The following is a 15,000-nucleotide window of genomic DNA, read 5'->3' as shown; positions in this document are numbered from 1 at the left end:
GATCGTTAATATGGTGACTGTCAAAATAAAAGTACCAAGTCCAGGACGAGGCCTGTCATGATCATCAATAAATCAATTAACTTCACGATAATTAAAAATGAGCTGGATCAGTTTCCTTTACCAGAGACGTCACTGTGAGCGGCGCTCACTCTGGTGTTAGTGAGCGGCTCTTAGTGAGCGGCTCTTAGTGAGCGGCTTTCACTCTGGTGTTAGTGAGCAGCGGTGCTCACTCTGGTGTTAGTGAGCGGCTCTTAGTGAGCGGCTCTCACTCTGGTGTTAGTGAGCGGCTCTTAGTGAGCGGCTTTCACTCTGGTGTTAGTGAGCGGCTCTTAGTGAGCGGCTCTCACTCTGGTGTTAGTGAGCGGCTCTTACTCTGGTGTTAGTGAGCGGCTCTTAGTGAGCGGCTTTCACTCTGGTGTTAGTGAGCGGCTCTTAGTGAGCGGCTTTCACTCTGGTGTTAGTGAGCGGCTCTTACTCTGGTGTTAGTGAGCGGCTCTTAGTGAGCGGCTCTCACTCTGGTGTTAGTGAGCGGCTCTTAGTGAGCGGCTTTCACTCTGGTGTTAGTGAGCGGCTCTTAGTGAGCGGCTTTCACTCTGGTGTTAGTGAGCGGCTCTTAGTGAGCGGCTTTCACTCTGGTGTTAGTGAGCGGCTCTTAGTGAGCGGCGCTCACTCTGGTGTTAGTGAGCGGCTCTTAGTGAGCGGCTCTCACTCTGGTGTTAGTGAGCGGCTCTCACTCTGGCGTTAGTGAGCGGCTCTTAGTGAGCGGCGCTCACTCTGGTGTTAGTGAGCGGCTCTTAGTGAGCGGCTTTCACTCTGGTGTTAGTGAGCGGCTCTTAGTGAGCGGCGCTCACTCTGGTGTTAGTGAGCGGCTCTTAGTGAGCGGCTCTCACTCTGGTGTTAGTGAGCGGCTCTCACTCTGGCGTTAGGGAGCGGCTCTCACTCTGGCGTTAGTGAGCGGCTCTCACTCTGGTGTTAGTGAGCGGCTCTCACTCTGGTGTTAGTGAGCGGCTCTCACTCTGGTGTTAGTGAGCGGCTCTCACAGTTCACCATTGTTTCAGAGAGTTGCCAGGTTTGTGATCCTTCCAGTGAAAACCCAGTAAGACTCACTGTAAACGGGCCTTAACATGTAGGAGGAAAACAGCCGATCTGGCAACCGCAGCCCCCAGAGTGGCTCCACCGCCTACGTCATCAACATGTGAAGCATCACGACAAAAACAAGTAGAAGACAGCAGCTCTACCTCAGACTCTGTCTCACCATTAATACTTCATGGTATGGTTACAGTACTTTCTGGACGACAGGCCACTACTTCTTTTTCTTTTTTTTGCTTCATGCTGCTGATACTGGGTGATGCGTTCAGGGGCATCACGTAACTCCAAACCTGGCACACCTGAGAGCATCATGAGACCCCGTGAGGAGGAGGGGGGGACATGAGGTGGTTTTGATTCTTTATTTTGGAGATTTACAATCTTTTTTCATAATACAATTCCAATTTTAAATATTAAGAAGTAAAAGTTTATTTATCTTTAAATGGGTATACTTGTATTATTATACCTTTATTAATATATTAGTGGAAAAATGGTATCAAAACGGCGAAATTATTTTTTATCGCAATAACTTCTGGAACAATTTATCGTCCAGCAGAATTTGTTATGGTGACAGGCCTACCCAGGACACTATGGAGGAAATGGCTCAACTGAGCATGTGCAGAACAATTAGTTACTAGGCGGTGGTGAGTATGTGCAGCGACAGCATTTCAGAAGAAACGCACTTTCTGCCATTTTCATGCAGATGAAGCATTTTCAAAAAGTTGCTTTTCCACACCAGTCCCTCCAGTGATGCTAAGCTACGCTGTAGCCACAGCTGCCCCGGGGCTGCTGACGGAGGCCTGGATGACATTTCTCCAACCACCACCAACATTCATGCACCGTTCACCTGCAACAAAGCAGCAGCGCTCACAGCAGCAGGAGCGCCACCGCTCATTAAACAGGAGCAGATTGGAAGAAGTGAGTGTAGGGATCGAGTTTAAGAAGCATTGTGCTCCAGACAAGAGGCTCCGGTTCGACACCTCTCCCCACTGAATGCAGCCTGACCTCAGGCCTCAGCGACTCGCACCTCCTTTATTTCTCTGGGGGGTTGAAGCTCTTGTTGGCTGTGACGGGTCGGGATGGGAATCGAAAACCGGTTCTGACTTAGAACCGGTTCCAATGGATCAATTCCATGGGAATCGTGCACCTTAAATGTGTTCGATTCTTCTTAACGAATCATTTCCAGCACGACGTGAAGTCGCGTTGTGTTACGTAGCGCGACGTCACACTGCGACGCAGAACCTCCGTCAACCAGGAGAAAAGATGGAGGAAGAAGGTCTGAAGTGGGAGACCATAAAGGACTAGATAATAGGAGACGGTAATACATGTTCCACTCACCACGTCCTGAATCCACAGAGTCCACAGCCTGTCCCCACAGCCTGTCCCCACAGTCTGTCCTCACAGCCTGTCCTCACAGCCTGTCCCCACAGTCTGTCCTCACAGCCTGTCCCCACAGTCTGTCCTCACAGCCACAAGGTCCAGTTAAAACAAAACAAGTCCCGGCAGGAGCCTTTCATGTTCTCTCTCTCTGTGTGCTGGTTCTACTCCGGTACTCCGGTTTACTCTGATCGTCAAAACAACCTGCACCGTGACTCCCTGAGCTCCACCCCCGGCCTCCATCACCTCCCCAGAGCACCACCCTGTGTGGCTGCTGAAGACGGTCCATTTGGTGAAGAAATGTCCTGTCTGAGGACTAATGAGGGACTTTTAATAAGTTAACTCTGTTGTCAATCTGTCCCATGTAGTGAATGTCTGCTCCAATGAGCCTGCAGTGTAGACATATGTTAGTAGAACCTTCACTATGTGTGAGCCTCTAGTTATCACACTATATAGTAAACAATCTATTAGAGATCTACTACTGTATGTCTATGTATTAGATCATTCTGTGTTGAATATCCCCTCAAAAAAAGCACCAACACAATATGAAAACACAGGGTTCCCTGCAGACCAAGAGAACGAGTTCCTCCTCCTACGTCACTTCCTCATTCCTCTCCAGGCTCCGCCTCCCAGAGAGGCTTAACTTGTCAACAGTGCAACATTTGAAAAAGTGTAAATTCCAGGGGGCAATGAAGGCAAATACACATTGACTGTTCTTTTTTAAGGGAAAAATTATAATTTCATGTTTGGAAAAAATGTAATTGTTCCTTTGGGTACAGAAAACTGTTAAACTAATTTCCCCTCAAAGAAAGACTCAGGAATCGTTAGGACTGATAAGGAATTGAATCGTGAAATGGAATCGGAAAAAATCTTATCAATTCCCATCACTAGTTAAAATGCTGCTTGACAGAAATGTGCCTGTGGTTAGGGGGCGTGGCCTGCTGTGAGGGGGCGTGGCCTGCAGGTTGGACAGCTTCTTCTCAGAGAATGACCTGTTCTGCTGAACAAGCTTTGTTCTGGGCTGCTGGCTGACGTCGCTGCCCGACTTTCCTTCTTGTTCTTCAGGAGAATGAATCGTTCACTCAGTCATTAACGTGAGAATGCTAAATAGTTTTTTGCCGCTGCTCCTGCTGGCTGGGCAATGAGCCTCACAAACGGCCCTGATTGGTCCTGTGACGTGGAGAATGGCTGTGAGAGCTGAACGTGCTGGTCTGGTGTCCCGCCGGCGCTGCAGGTGATCGTGGAGAAGGTCTCCGGCTCGCAGATCGTGGACATCGATAAGAGGAAGTACCTGGTGCCCTCCGACATCACCGTGGCCCAGTTCATGTGGATCATCAGGAAACGCATCCAGCTGCCGTCAGAGAAAGCCATCTTCCTCTTCGTGGACAAAACGGTCCCCCAGTCCAGGTGAGCGTGACGTCTGCACCTTCCAAACATTTTTGATTAAAATGAGTTGACTGAAGAAAACCAGCAGAACTCAGGGCGACTGGGACGGTTTCATTTTCTCGTCGACAGTTTTGATGAATCCACTGGTTTTCTGGACTTTTCTGTGCTGGAACTGCAGTCTCTTCCAGTTCGGCTACAGGGACTTGTGTCCCACAGCGCCGCCTGGTGGCGGGAGGCTGCATGACGGTTAATTAGCCTCGGATATGAATAAAACACCAACGAACAGTGATTTTGTCCCAGAAAGTACAAACCACTACTTCACTATGGAGTTCGCTGACTTGGGATTTTTGTTTCAGGTCAAAGGTCACTGACCCGAAACAAAAATCACAAGTCAGCGAAGTCCGACGTTAAATATCTGATATTAGTGTGACTGTGTGGAACCAGAACACAAAAAGCTCCTGAATGAAGACGCAGCTTTTCTCATCGTCCTGCTGATGCTCTCATTTAATCCTGTTCATTATGATGCTTCGCTGCTCTTTGTGGCAGGAAGCTCAAGCAGCCGGGACGAGAATCACCAGTGATGATGATGATGAAGATGTTGGAGCATTTTAATGGTAGCCTGAGGTTCTATTGTCATCAAACATCCCTGAGTTCTGCAGTCAGTAAAGTTCTCTTCACTTTGATTTCCTTTGACATTTAATGAGATTTCTGTGATTTTTAGCGCCCCCCCCTGGACGCAGGTAGAGCCGCAGCTGAATCAGGCTCCATTGACGCCGCAGCTTTTCAAGTGGAACTCAACGGTTTTCAAGCCGAGAAAAAGTTGAGAAAAGTTTTTCCTTTAAGCAGCAAAGTTTTAAAAACGATGTCCGTTTTCATGGAAATGGCAGAACTCTTTACTACGGCCGACGAGCATTTCAGGAGATATCCCCCCCATTTCTACAGAGAAGGAGCGTTTTCATAAAGTTATGACCCCCCCCCCCCCGTTTCTATGGAGACAATTTTTTTTAAAAAGTTGTATTTTGGCTCTTTTGGGTGGAGCCTAAGATATTCGCAGCTCCTTGTAGACACACACACACGCACACTAATTGTGCATCATGCACATAAAGAAATGTGTGTATTCACAGCTCCTCCTGCCCCTCTAATTGCCCCGTGACGCCCGGAGTGTGTGCAGTGGAAGCTGTGTGAGTGTGTAACTGAGGAGTGCCTGAGTAATGGATCCCCCTGTGAAACGGGATGAAGCCACACCTTCACTCTGCTTTCTACAGCGACGTGCTGGTTTGTACCACGTCCAGAGTATCTGCAGGATCTGACCTGCTTCTCACACCTGATTGTTCCCTGCTCACACTGGTGGTGCTGCACTACGCCTCAGCGGCAGGGACGAACCACGGGACTTTCTCTGGGTGAAATATGATACATGAATAATTGATGCTGCTGAGTGGAGGTACAGAACATCCCGACACCGCGGCTGAATGGACCGAACAAACCCCACCCACCTCGCCATGACTCAGGAGTTTTAATGGTCTCATTGATTTTCTCCCTACTTCATAGATAAATGCAGCGAGACCTGAACTTACAGTGGAAACCATCGTCCAGGTCAACATCAAGAGGCTATAGCAATCCACTGACTGTGTGTGTGTGTGTGTGTGTGTGTGTGTGTGTGTGTGTGTGTGTGTTGCAGTCTGACGATGGGCCAGCTGTACGACAAGGAGAAGGATGAGGACGGCTTCCTGTATGTGGCCTACAGTGGAGAAAACACCTTCGGTTATAAGGCCTTCTGTACGGCAAAGGGATAACACACACACACACACACACACACACACACACACACACACACACACACACACACACACACACACACACACACACACACACACACACACACACACACACACACACACTTAACACTAGTGATGCATCCACACATTTGTTGTTCCCGGTCGAATTTTGATAAAGAAATTGACAAACTTCTGATGCCAAAATAACCAAAATAACCAACCATACATGACGTGACGTCGCCGCGGACGGACTCAGAGGATTGTTCGTGTCCAGACACGCTCAGTCTTTCTGTCACTGAAGCCATTTTAAGGAACACTGCCGTAAAATGACAAAGAATCATCACCACACATCACAAGCACCCCACAGAATGCTTGATTTTGACCAGGCGGCCGTATTAGACGACAAACACACAACTTCCACACACACATGCTGGTCGTCGCACCCGATCCCATTATGGTTTTATTTTTGCTGTAACAATGTACGGAGAATCACTTAAGGTACGATATGTCTTATTTTCAGCTTTAAATCTTCAGAATAATCAAGAGAATGATCAAAACATCACGCCTAGTCTGACCCGGTGTAATACCAGTGTGTACCACCGGGTGGTGACATGAGCAGCCTAGTCTGACCCGGTGTAATACCAGTGTGTACCACCGGGTGGTGACATGAGCAGCCTAGTCTGACCCGGTGTAATACCAGTGTGTACCACCGGGTGGTGCTGTGAGGCCCTCGATGCTCCACGACTCAGTGCTGCCACCCACAGTGTGGATGTGGCGCTGCAGAAATAGGACATATCATACCTTCACCTGTGTGGTTGAATCGTCACACGGCGGCTCCGATGATCTCCGAGGTTCAGGAGCCGGAAGCCGCTGAGTGAGGACAAGGGACAGACGGACGAGGGACAGACGGACGAGGGACAGCCAGACGAGGGACAGACGGACAAGGGACAGACGGACGAGGGACAGACGGACGAGGGACAGCCAGACGAGGGACAGCCGGACGGAGGGACAGACGGACGAGGGACAGCTAGACGAGGGACAGACGGACGAGGGAACAGCCGGACGAGGGACAGACGGACGAGGGACAGCCGGACGGAGGAACAGCCGGACGAGGGACAGACGGACGAGGGACAGCCAGACGAGGGACAGACGGAAGAGGGACAGCCGGACGAGGGACAGTCGGACGAGGGACAGCCGGACGGAGGGACGCTTCGCCGCCTCCAGGTTTTGTGTTTGCACATTTTGTTGGTGGAGGAGGAGGAGGAGGAGGAGGAGGAGGAGGAGGAGGAGGAGGAGGAGGAGGAGGAGGGAGGAGGAAGGAACACGCAGGATTGAAACCAGAGACGTGAAGTCAGCCACAAAAACTGAATAAACATGAAAGAGTCTGATTAAAGTCATACATTTATACAAAAAAATATAAAAATCCAAAATTGAAAGTAAATGAAGACATTTTTGAGGAAAAAAACTCTGAAATTACAAGTGAAACTTGAGATGATTGAAAATTTCAATGTAAAAGTTGTGAAGTTATTCAGGTCAGCGTTGTTTATTTAATGACCTGCAGAAGTAAACAGTTGAAGTACTTTGTTTAAATGTTTGTTTTATCGAGACTCTTAATCTTTTGGTTCATTTATTACAGAACGTTGATCCATTTATTACTTTAGACTGATTCCAGAGTCATTCTGAACTCTTCCTGGACTTTATTCTGACATTCCCACATTAAATCACACGAGGACGAGTTTCACGACGCTTCGCCAGCAGGTATTTACTGTTTCTGGATTTGATTTGATAGTAGTAGTATGTTAACGATGGTCAGATCGAAGTACTTTTGAACCACTCATCATTATATTATTATTTAAATGTGTCTGCATCATATTGATCAGGTGGTTTCCTCAAACTTTGTGTTTTAATAAAACAAATGGTGGTTCTGGAGTCCTGGACCCTTCCTGGACTCTTCCTGGACTCTTCCTGGACTCTTCCTGGACCCTTCCTGGACCCTTCCTGGACCCTTCCTGGACTCTTCCTGGACCCTTCCTGGACTCTTCCTGGACTCTTCCTGGACTCTTCCTGGACCCTTCCTGGACTCTTCCTGGACTCTTCCTGGACCCTTCCTGGACTCTTCCTGGACTCTTCCTCTTTCCATTTGTTTTGGGTTCATGTTGTATTTCTGCTGCATTTTGTTTTATTTGTGTTTCGACGGTTTCTGGTCTTTTTCCTTCAAGACGTTTTGGAGGAGAAACTTCACTGGTCATTATAATAACTTATTAGAATAGTTTCACATTTTACTCTTGGAAACAGAATGAGTGTTTCAGACTGGAGCCTGGAGGTTCAGACTGGAGCCTGGAGGTTCAGACTGGAGCCTGGAGGTTCAGACTGGAGCCTGGAGGTTCAGACTGGAGCCTGGAGGTTCAGACTGGAGCCTGGAGGTTCAGACTGGAGCCTGGAGGTTCAGACTGGAGCCTGGAGGTTCAGACTGGAGCCTGGAGGTTCAGACTGGAGCCTGGAGGTTCAGACTGGAATGATAAAACGCTGCTGCAGCTCAATCAGATGGAAACAATCCTGCGTGTTTCCGCCGGGCTTCATGTTCAGAACTTTACTTTGGGCCGATTCATTTCTTCAGTGTTGTAAAAGTGTTCGGTGTAACTTATAAACAGAAAGGAATTTTAGATATTTGAAAAACGGTGAGGCGGCTGGAAGACCTGACCAATAAAAACTGTAAAATGCTTTTCATGTCTTTTTTTCATTTATTGAATCTCGTCAATAGAAACTCAGCTGGTGCTCGATTCTGGGTTTAGAGCAACGGGCTGCCTTCAGAACAGAACTGGGTTCAATTCAGACGGGTTCAGTTTAGTTTGAACTGGTTTGGGATTAGTTTGGGTTTAGTTTAGCCTGATCCTCAGCCGATAACAAACACGTTACTCCAGTTTAGTCTTTTATTAAAAGAGGTCTCAGTTCAGTCCTGGGTCGGTCAGTACCTGGAGAAACCGTCTGGGCCGGGTCTGTGGTGATCTAACCTTCGACCTCTGGGTGTCTGTGACAGTCTGGTGGATCCTGATGGATCCTGGTGTGTTCCTGATGGATCCTTGTGGATCCCTATGGATCCTGGTGTGTCCTGATGGATCCTTGTGGATCCCTATGGATCCTGTGTGTCCTGATGGATCCTGGTGTGTCCTGATGGATCCTAGTGGATCCTGACGAGGGTTTTCAGCCTCAGTGGAAGAGTAGCAGGTTTCGGTCGCTGCGAGGCCACAGGGGGAAGGACTGACTGCGCAGCTGCTGCCAGGCCTGCTGGTACGACTGCGACGCCTGCTTGTAGTCCCAGTAGGTCTGCAGCTCCAGCAATCTGAACACGGAAAGGGGGGGGGGGGTTAATGTAGTGAGGGGGGGGGGGGTTAATGTAGTGAGGGGGGGGGGGGGGGGGGTTAATGTAGTGAGGGGGGGTAATGTAGTGAGGGGGTGAGTGGTTGGTGGTGGTCAGAGGGTGAGTGGTGGTTGTAAGTAGGATATATGAGTTTTCTGGATGTTGGTTAGTTGGTTAGCTGGTTAGTTGGTTAGTTGGTGAGTGAATGACAGGAATGTTGGTTGGTGGATGTGAGGAGTTTGGTTAAAATGGTGACTGTGTAGTTTGGATGGATGATGAAGGTCAGTAGGCTGTAGGCTGGATGTCCTGTGAGTGTGTGTGTGGTGTGTCACAGGGCTGGACGGGCGGACAGATGGATGTACACTAGAAAGTACTGCAGTAGAAGCGTTTTCCTGGTGAACAGTTGCTTGTGCATCTGGGTGGATGACCGGGTTAGTTCACTCTGACTATTCGTCTGAAACATCAGAAGTTCATTCCTGAAGCTACAAGGTGGAAAACAATGAAACAGGAAATGTAGATGAACGTCCGTCGTAGGCTTGTTAGAGGTTCTGAAGGGTCTGAGAGACTGAAGGACTGAATGAGGCTCCGAGGAGGAAGCAGGATGTTTCTTAATCTCCAGAACGGGGGATCAGATTACTGAGTCCAACTGATCCAGACCCACGGCTCCTTCACACGGGTGGAGTAAAGGACGAGTTAAAGATCTGCTGGCCTGAAGGAACACACCTGCAGATCCAACCAACCGCCAATCAGCCCCCTGTGAGTGAAGACAAACTGTGTGTGTGTGTGTGTGTGTGTGTGTGTGTGTGTGTGTGTGTGTGTGTGTGTGGGTGTGTGTGTGTCATGATCAGGTTATCTGCTGAAATTCTGAGGAACAGAAGAGCCACTGTTTGTTCTTCTCCACAGAGACCCGATACACAGGTGTGTGTGTGTGTGTGTGTGTGGGGAGGGGAGGAGGAGAGGAGAGGAGGAGAGGAGAGGAGAGGAGGAGAGGAGGAGAGGAGGGAGGAGAGGAGAGAGGAGAGGAGAGGAGAGGAGAGGAGAGGAGAGAGGAGAGGAGAGGAGAGGAGAGAGGAGAGGAGGGAGGAGAGAGGAGAGGAGGAGAGGAGGGAGGAGAGAGGAGAGAGGGAGGAGAGGAGGAGAGAGGAGAGGAGGAGAGGAGAGGAGAGGAGGAGAGAGGAGAGGAGAGGAGGAGAGAGGAGAGGGAGGAGGAGAGAGGAGAGGAGGGAGGAGAGGAGGAGAGAGGAGAGGAGGGAGGAGAGGAGGAGAGAGGAGAGTGAGGGAGGAGAGGAGGAGAGAGGAGAGGAGGGAGGAGAGGAGGAGGGAGGAGAGGAGGAGAGAGGAGGGAGAGAGGAGGAGGGAGGAGAGGAGGAGAGAGGAGGGAGGAGAGAGGAGAGGAGGGAGGAGAGGAGGAGGGAGGAGAGGAGGAGAGAGGAGGGAGGGGAGGAGGGAGGAGAGAGGAGAGGAGGGAGGAGAGGAGGAGGGAGGAGAGGAGGAGAGAGGAGGGGAGAGGAGGGAGGAGAGAGGAGAGGAGAGGAGGAGAGAGGAGAGGAGGAGGAGAGAGGAGAGGAGGAGGAGAAGAGAGGAGGGAGGAGAGGAGGAGAGAGGAGAGGAGGGAGGAGAGAGGAAGAGGAGGGAGGAGAGGAGAGGAGAGGAGGAGAGAGGAGTGGAGGGAGGAGAGGAGGAGGAGGAGAGGAGGAGAGAGGAGAGGAGGGAGAGAGAGAGGAGAGAGAGGAGGAGAGGAGGGAGGAGATGAGGAGAGAGGAGGGAGGAGAGGAGAGGAGGAGAGGAGGGAGGAGAGGAGGAGAGAGGAGAGGAGGAGGGAGGAGAGGAGGAGAGAGGAGAGGAGGGAGGAGAGGAGGAGAGAGGAGAGGAGGGAGGAGAGAGGAGAGGAGAGGAGGAGAGGAGGGAGGAGAGAGGAGAGGAGAGGAGGAGGGGAGAGGAGAGGGAGGAGAGAGGAGAGGAGGAGAGGAGGGAGGAGAGGAGGAGAGAGGAGAGAGGGAGGAGAGAGGAGAGGAGGGAGGAGAGGAGAGGAGGAGAGGAGGGAGGAGAGGAGGAGAGAGGAGAGGAGGGAGGAGAGGAGAGGAGAGGAGAGGAGAGAGAGGAGAGGAGGGAGGAGAGGAGGAGAGAGGAGAGGAGGAGGGGAGAGGAGAGGGAGGAGAGAGGAGAGGAGGAGGAGAGGAGGAGAGGAGAGAGGAGAGGAGAGGAGAGAGGAGAGGAGGGAGGAGAGGAGGAGAGAGGAGAGGAGGAGAGAGGAGAGGAGGGAGGAGAGGAGGAGGAGAGGAGAGAGGAGAGGAGAGGAGGAGAGAGGAGAGGAGGGAGGAGAGGAGGGAGGAGAGGAGAGAGGAGAGGAGGAGGGGAGAGGAGAGGAGGAGAGAGGAGGGAGGAGAGAGGAGAGGAGGAGAGGAGGGAGGAGAGGAGGAGAGGAGGGAGGAGAGAGGAGAGGAGAGGAGGAGGAGAGGAGAGGAGAGAGAGGAGAGGAGGGAGGAGAGGAGGGAGAGAGGAGAGGAGGGAGGAGAGGAGGAGAGGAGGGAGGAGAGGAGGAGAGAGGAGAGAGGAGAGAGGAAGAGGAGGGAGGAGAGAGGAGAGGAGGAGAGGAGGAGAGGAGGAGAGGAGAGAGGAGGAGGAGAGGAGGAGAGGAGAGGAGGAGAGAGGAGGGAGGAGAGAGGAGAGGAGAGGAGGAGAGAGGAGGAGAGAGGAGAGGAGGGAGGAGAGGAGGAGAGGAGGGAGGAGAGGAGGAGAGAGGAGAGGAGAGGAGGAGAGAGGAGAGGAGGGAGGAAAAAGGCTTCATGTCTCGCCTCTGAAGACTTTTTATCATTGTAGTGAAGATCAGTCAAACTCTTCCAGCCTTCAGAACAAAACCTGGACCAGGTAGAGCTGTGTCGGTAGAACTTCTCTAAGCCACGTGGGCTTTCATTACAAAGACAATCCAGAGCTACACTCGGTAGAGCACAGACCTCACCAATGCAACATTTGGGTGTGGAACTGAGTTAGCATCACTAGCATGTTAGCCATTAGCTCATATCGATGTGAAACACTGAGCAGGGAGCGTCTCCATGGCAACAGACGCTGATCTCCTTTGATCTCCATGAGGAGCCTCTCCTCCACCTTGTGTGGGACAGTTCTGCAGTTTTTGGGGGATTTATTCTGAAACATTAAGTCGTTAACATCCTGTTGGTCCTCGGGGAGGACAAACCCTCCCTGAAGGTTTCGTGGAATTCAGGTGAATGTTTGAGCAAAAAGTTGGTAAAATACAATCAAAACAATAAATAAATAAATAAATACTTCACTTCTGTTGGCCAAGAGAACAACAGCACCAGCTAGTGGCCCGATGGGACATGGTTTTCAAAAGGTTGCCATGGTGAGGGAGGGTGAGGGAGGGTGAGGGAGGGTGAGGGAGGAAAACGCCGCAGAAAGAGGCGGCGGTTTGTTACCTGAGCGAGTCGGGAAGCGCCGCCGGCTCGGTGGCCGCCACCACGGACAGGAAGGAGTGAAACAGCTCCCGTTTACACAGGAGAGATCTGGAAACAGGAAACAGGAAACACTGAGCACGTCACATTAAGAGAATAAAAGCAGCAGTGAAGCCTCCGACTGGAGGAACTGAGCGGGACTGAGCGGGACCAACCTGGACCCAGGACTCCCCACACACTTCCTGGTCGCTCCCTGCTTGTAGCCGTTAGCAGTGACATCTAGTGGCTGATCGGCGACATTACACCAGCTGATGGCTGAAACACACAGTACAAGGTGGATGTAGAGAGTGACTGACGGAGGGTGGAGGGTGGAGGGTGGGTCCTACCTGCTCCACAGGGGCATATGCGGCCCTGTTTGCCCCGCTGCTGCAGCACAGCCTGATTGTGACTGAAGGGAAACTCCAACCTGGACTGAAGCAGCTGAGGAGGACGAGGAGAGAAACCAGGAGGAAGATCAGAGACGGAGGAACACCTGGGGGCAGAAGAGCAGGGGCAGAAGAGTTAATACCCCCACATCTATCCCGACACCAAAGCTACCCCACATCTACCCCGACACCAGAACTACCCCACACCTACCCCCAACACCAGAACTACCCCACATCTACCCCCGACACCAAAGCTACCCAACATCTACCCCCGACACCAGAACTACCCCAGTCGGTCTTTCTGGTGCTGACCTTTCCACCAGCGCTCTGTGCATCACTTCCTGTCGGTACGGACACGCCCCCACCACCACCGTGCTGAAGAACAGCGCCTCCTGCAGGTAGTGGCTCAGCAGCGCCCCCTGGAAGCCCAGGACCCCCCAGCGGGCCAGCTTGTCACTGCAGGACAGGGACAGGGTGGGCTCTCCTCGGCCCGGCTTCAGCCGCAGGGCCCCCGTACTGTGGTACCTTGTCCCGGGCTGCAGGGGGTCTGCCGGGCCCCCCGGGACACACTTTGCCCCAGTTCTGTGGAGGTCGGGGACCGGAGGGGGTAACCCCCCAGGGACAGGGTCTAAGGGGTCTGAGGGGTCTGACCAAGCAGGACTTCTCAGACCTCCAGACTCTGGTGGTTCTCCTGGTTCCTCGGTCGGTTTCTGCTCCAGACGAAGCAGCTTATACTCCCGTCCTCCGTCAGGCTCCTCACACCTCCTCTTAGGGGCTCCTCCTCCTCCTCCTCCTCCTGTTCCTCCTCCTCCTCCTCCTCCTGTTCCTCCTCCTCCTCCTGTTCCTCCTCCTCCTCCTGCTCCTCCTCCTGCTGCTGCTCCTCCTCCTGCTGCTCCTCCTCCTGTTCCTCCTCCTCCTCCTCCTGCTGTTCCTCCTCCTCCTCCTGCTGCTCCTCCTCCTCCTCCTCCTCCTGTTCCTCCTCCTCCTCCTGTTCCTCCTCCTCCTCCTGCTGCTCCTCCTCCTCCTGCTGCTGCTCCTCCTCCTGTTCCTCCTCCTCCTCCTGCTGCTCCTCCTCCTGTTCCTCCTCCTCCTCCTGCTGCTCCTCCTCCTGTTCCTCCTCCTCCTCCTGCTGCTGCTCCTCCTCCTGTTCCTCCTCCTCCTCCTGCTGCTGCTGCTCCTCCTCCTGTTCCTCCTCCTCCTCCTGCTGCTGCTCCTCCTGTTCCTCCTCCTCCCTCACTGCTCCTCACAGACGGGACGATGACGCAGGGCTGAGACAGATTGTCAGCCATCGGGATGATGGAGGCATCTCCACCTGGAGACACAGGAGGAGGAGCGGTGAGGAGGAGCAGAGGGGAGGAGCAGAGGGGAGGAGGAGCAGAGAGGAGGAGGAGCAGAGAGGAGGAGGAACAGAGAGGAGGAACAGAGAGGAGGAGGAGCAGAGAGGAGGAGGAGCGAGGAGGAACAGAGAGGAGGAGGAGCAGAGAGGAGGAACAGAGAGAAGGAACAGAGAGGAGGAGGAGCAGAGAGGAGGAGGAGCAGAGAGGAGGAGGAGCGGTGAGGAGGAGCAGAGGGGAGGAGGAGCAGAGAGGAGGAGGAGCAGAGAGGAGGAGGAGCAGAGAGGAGGAACAGAGAGAAGGAACAGAGAGGAGGAGGAACAGAGAGGAGGAGCAGAGAGGAGGAGCAGAGAGGAGGAACAGAGAGGAGGAGGAGCAGAGAGGAGGAGGAGCGGTGAGGAGGAGCAGAGGGGAGGAGGAGCAGAGAGGAGGAGCAGAGAGGAGGAAGAGAGAGAAGGAGCAGAGAGGAGGAGGAGCAGAGAGGAGGAAGAGAGAGGAGGAGGAGCAGAGGGGAGGAGGAGCAGAGAGGAGGAGGAACAGAGAGGAGGAAGAGAGAGGAGGAGGAGCAGAGGGGAGGAGGAGCAGAGAGGAGGAGGAGCAGAGAGGAGGAAGAGAGAGGAGGAAGAGAGAGGAGGAAGAGAGAGGAGGAGGAACAGATAGGAGGAAGAGAGAGGAGGAGGAGCAGAGAGGAGGAAGAGAGAGGAGGAGGAGGTTAACCTCACAGGGAGTGTGGCTGGTGAAGAAGATGAAGGAGATTCCTGGCTGAAGCTTCCATTTCCCTCTTTGCTCCGCTGGGGCAAATACTGAGCTGCCCCGGCCGCTAACTGCCCCAAGGAGCTGCTGGGTCAGATA

The 15,000-nt window shown here is 52.4% G+C and overlaps 2 protein-coding genes across 3 annotated transcripts in view; one reads left to right on the top strand and one right to left on the bottom strand.

Moving 5' to 3' along the window:
• Positions 1-8,346, top strand: part of gabarapl2 (GABA(A) receptor-associated protein like 2) — a 10,871-nt gene extending 2,525 nt beyond the window's left edge. Inside the window, exons 3-5 of one of the 2 annotated variants that reach the window (XM_080476127.1) lie at positions 3,698-3,870; positions 5,528-5,625; positions 7,261-8,346. In XM_080476127.1, coding sequence (XP_080332253.1) covers positions 3,698-3,870; positions 5,528-5,625; positions 7,261-7,262 — 273 coding nt within the window. In that variant the 3' untranslated portion in view covers positions 7,263-8,346. Of the gene's footprint in view, positions 1-3,697; positions 3,871-5,527; positions 5,748-7,260 lie in introns of those variants that run through there. The other variant, XM_080476126.1, reaches the window with a different exon arrangement.
• Positions 8,347-8,527: 181 nt separating this feature from the next.
• The window catches only part of adat1 (adenosine deaminase tRNA specific 1), a gene marked incomplete at its 5' end in the record, with an annotated part of 13,588 nt that continues 7,115 nt past the window's right edge, over positions 8,528-15,000 (bottom strand). The window contains 5 exons of the mRNA XM_080474747.1: positions 8,528-8,964; positions 12,414-12,500; positions 12,605-12,704; positions 12,776-12,921; positions 13,127-13,576. Of these exons, the coding sequence (XP_080330873.1) occupies positions 8,832-8,964; positions 12,414-12,500; positions 12,605-12,704; positions 12,776-12,921; positions 13,127-13,576 (916 nt within the window). The 3' untranslated portion in view covers positions 8,528-8,831. The remainder of the gene's footprint in view (positions 8,965-12,413; positions 12,501-12,604; positions 12,705-12,775; positions 12,922-13,126; positions 13,577-15,000) is intronic.

The sequence above is a fragment of the Lipophrys pholis genome, assembly GCF_963383615.2.
Source record: "Lipophrys pholis genome assembly, chromosome: 11".
Classification (NCBI taxonomy): Eukaryota; Metazoa; Chordata; class Actinopteri; order Blenniiformes; family Blenniidae; genus Lipophrys; species Lipophrys pholis.
This window is presented reverse-complemented; position numbering and strand designations above follow the sequence as displayed.